The 2,509-nt window shown below is 50.9% G+C and overlaps 1 protein-coding gene across 1 annotated transcript in view; it reads right to left on the bottom strand.

Annotated features, from left to right (window-relative positions):
- Positions 1 to 2,502, bottom strand: part of LOC119366286 (oryzain beta chain-like) — a 3,845-nt gene extending 1,343 nt beyond the window's left edge. The window contains exons 1-3 of the mRNA XM_037631995.1: positions 1,903 to 2,502; positions 307 to 545; positions 69 to 208 (exon numbers count right to left, since the gene is read on the bottom strand). Coding sequence (XP_037487892.1) covers positions 69 to 208; positions 307 to 545; positions 1,903 to 2,404 — 881 coding nt within the window. The 5' untranslated portion in view covers positions 2,405 to 2,502. The remainder of the gene's footprint in view (positions 1 to 68; positions 209 to 306; positions 546 to 1,902) is intronic.
- Positions 2,503 to 2,509: the final 7 nt, after the last annotated feature.

Here is a 2,509-nt window from a genome sequence, read left to right as displayed (position 1 = left end):
CTGTTATCACCAGACTGGCCTGAATGCTGGATAAAAGTTAGCCGCCTGCTGCAACAAGTTCACTTACCGAGTGGTAGAGCTGGAACTCCCGGCCTCCAGCTTCAATGGCAACACTCACGGGCTGGTGAGCAACAGCCTTCTGCAGCGATTTCTCGTCATTTTCAGGGACATCTTCGAAGCCATCAATGCTAACCACCTTGGCATTTTTCTGCAAAGATATGATAGAATGTACCAGTCAGAACATCAGCAACGCGCATCATCTGGATGCAAGGACTATATGAAGCAAGCAATCAAGCAAGTACCCACCCTGAGAACATCACATCTGCCATCAATAGCCTTGTAAGGGTAGTCATCTTCAGTATCAATGCCACCGTTCTTTATGATGAACTCAAAGGCGTCATCCATAAGACCCCCATTGCAGCCACTGCTCTGCCCGTTGGTGTCACACTCCACAAGCTCTTGCTCCGATAATGTCACCATCTCACCGGTGACAATTTGGTTGATGCTCTCTACTGTGCTGATCGCAGAAAAAGCCCAGCAACTCCCTGCACACACCGCCATTACAAACGATGCATCAGTCAACAGCAAAATAGTTACTGCAAAATTGTGTCATCTAAGAGTGCCACAATTGCAATCACACCGACTTGCTTCTTCTGTTAACACCAACAGTTAATTGCCATGCTCACTTAACTCATCTATATAGGTGCCAAAAGGCACAGGCAAAGGGTCCAAATCATCAAACTGTTTTACCTAGATCAATTTCCTGCCAAAGCGTTTGTTTGCTTTTTTTCTGTTTTTCCCCATGGCCCAATATCAATGGCAGCTGAGAGAATATGCAGAGCAGCAAACCTACCACATACTAACGGCATAATCACCGTGCAGAACAATTTGTACAGCATGTTTTACTGAAAAAGCTTAAAAATAGTTGTGATTAAACATTGTCAGATCTGGTTGATTTCCATTGCATAGTCGGTTGACGGTTCAAGTTATGATGATCAACTGGTCAGCAGCAATTGACTGACAGATGCACCGAATACAACAATTCCAATTGCAAAGTCCAAACAAAAACTACCCAAGAAAAACTTGGCCACATATCAGAACAATAATGGAGCTAAACTACACAGCACATGGCAAGTCCAACGAACCGCCTGCCATTAATTCTTGCTCAAGTGAAAGTGGCCCTTGCCTCCTTACTAATAAGGATACATACATAACGTTTGTTTGCTTCTTCTGCTATGCCCCCATGGCCCAGTATTAAAGGAAGGTGACAGAATAATAAGACAGCCTAATCACCATAGAGAACAATCTGCATGGTTCGTTATATGCTAGTGGTACTGAAAAGCTTAACAAAAAAATAGTAAACGTTGTCAGCTAGTATTATGGTTAATGCCTTTAGGTAGTTGGTTGATGGTTTAAGTTTGTATGATCAACTGGTCAGCATCGCAGCGCTTGACTGACAGATGCACCGATACGACAATCTGAACTGCGAGGAACGAACAAGAACTAACCCAAAAAGGCAGCCACAGATCGGAATAATACTTTTGTGCTACTTCCAAACCACACAGCGCAAGGCAACCCGACGAATCGGGTGACATTAACCCCTGCGCAAGTCAAAGCGGGGCGACTCGTGGCCATTGCTTCCGTCCTAAGAAAAGTATGAACTTTTTTGCAACCATAACCTACCCGTACGTCAACAAATTTGCAGCTAATTAAGCCCCAAGAGAGGATTTTTTTTTTCTCTCCCTAGGACAACGGCTGCATCGTAGATCGATTTTGGGATCGAGAAGAACCTAGATCCGAGATCGCCGTTAACGGAACAGGGGACAAATCTAAATCTAAATCAAATCTGATAACAAAAATCGCTCAAGTGGGGAGGAGGAGGAGGAGGGGGTTGTTTCTCACCGCATTGGCCCTGGTTCTTGACGGGGGCGACGGCGCCCTTGTCCCTCCAATCCACGGCCTCGGGCAGCTTCTCCGACCCATCGTGGCGGTACCTCTCGCCGACGACGCGGCCGGCCCTGTTCCTCTCGGCGGCGCCCTTGACCCCGAGGTAGGCGGCGCGGAACTCGTCGTTGGTGAGATCGGCGAAGCGGTTCATGGCGAGGCGGAAGCCCTCCTCGCCGGCCGCGGCGCGCGCGTTGTGGGCGTCGACGAAGCGGAGGTTGTCCCAGAAGGCCCGGAACCGGCGCTCGCGCTCCGGGATGGAGTTGGCGTTGGGGTAGGACCCGCCGCCGTGCTCCGCCAGCCACAGGTCGTAGACGGCCCGGGCCTCCGCCTCCGTGCGCTCCAGCCCGCGCGCCCCGTGCTCCGCGTTGTAGGCGATGATCGACATGTCGGCGGCCGAGGCGACGGCCGCGACGGCGAGCAGGAGCAGGGCCAGCCCCGCCGCGGCGGCGCGTGCCATGGTGGCGGCGGCGGGGAACGACGTGGGGAGACGGGCGTCGCTCTCGAGATGGAACCTGGAGCTTTTTCGAGTTTTTTTTTGGTGGGTTGTGACGGATCGGTGGGT

Source organism: Triticum dicoccoides, chromosome 2B, assembly GCF_002162155.2.
Source record: "Triticum dicoccoides isolate Atlit2015 ecotype Zavitan chromosome 2B, WEW_v2.0, whole genome shotgun sequence".
In the NCBI taxonomy this organism is placed as follows: Eukaryota; Viridiplantae; Streptophyta; class Magnoliopsida; order Poales; family Poaceae; genus Triticum; species Triticum dicoccoides.
This window is presented reverse-complemented; position numbering and strand designations above follow the sequence as displayed.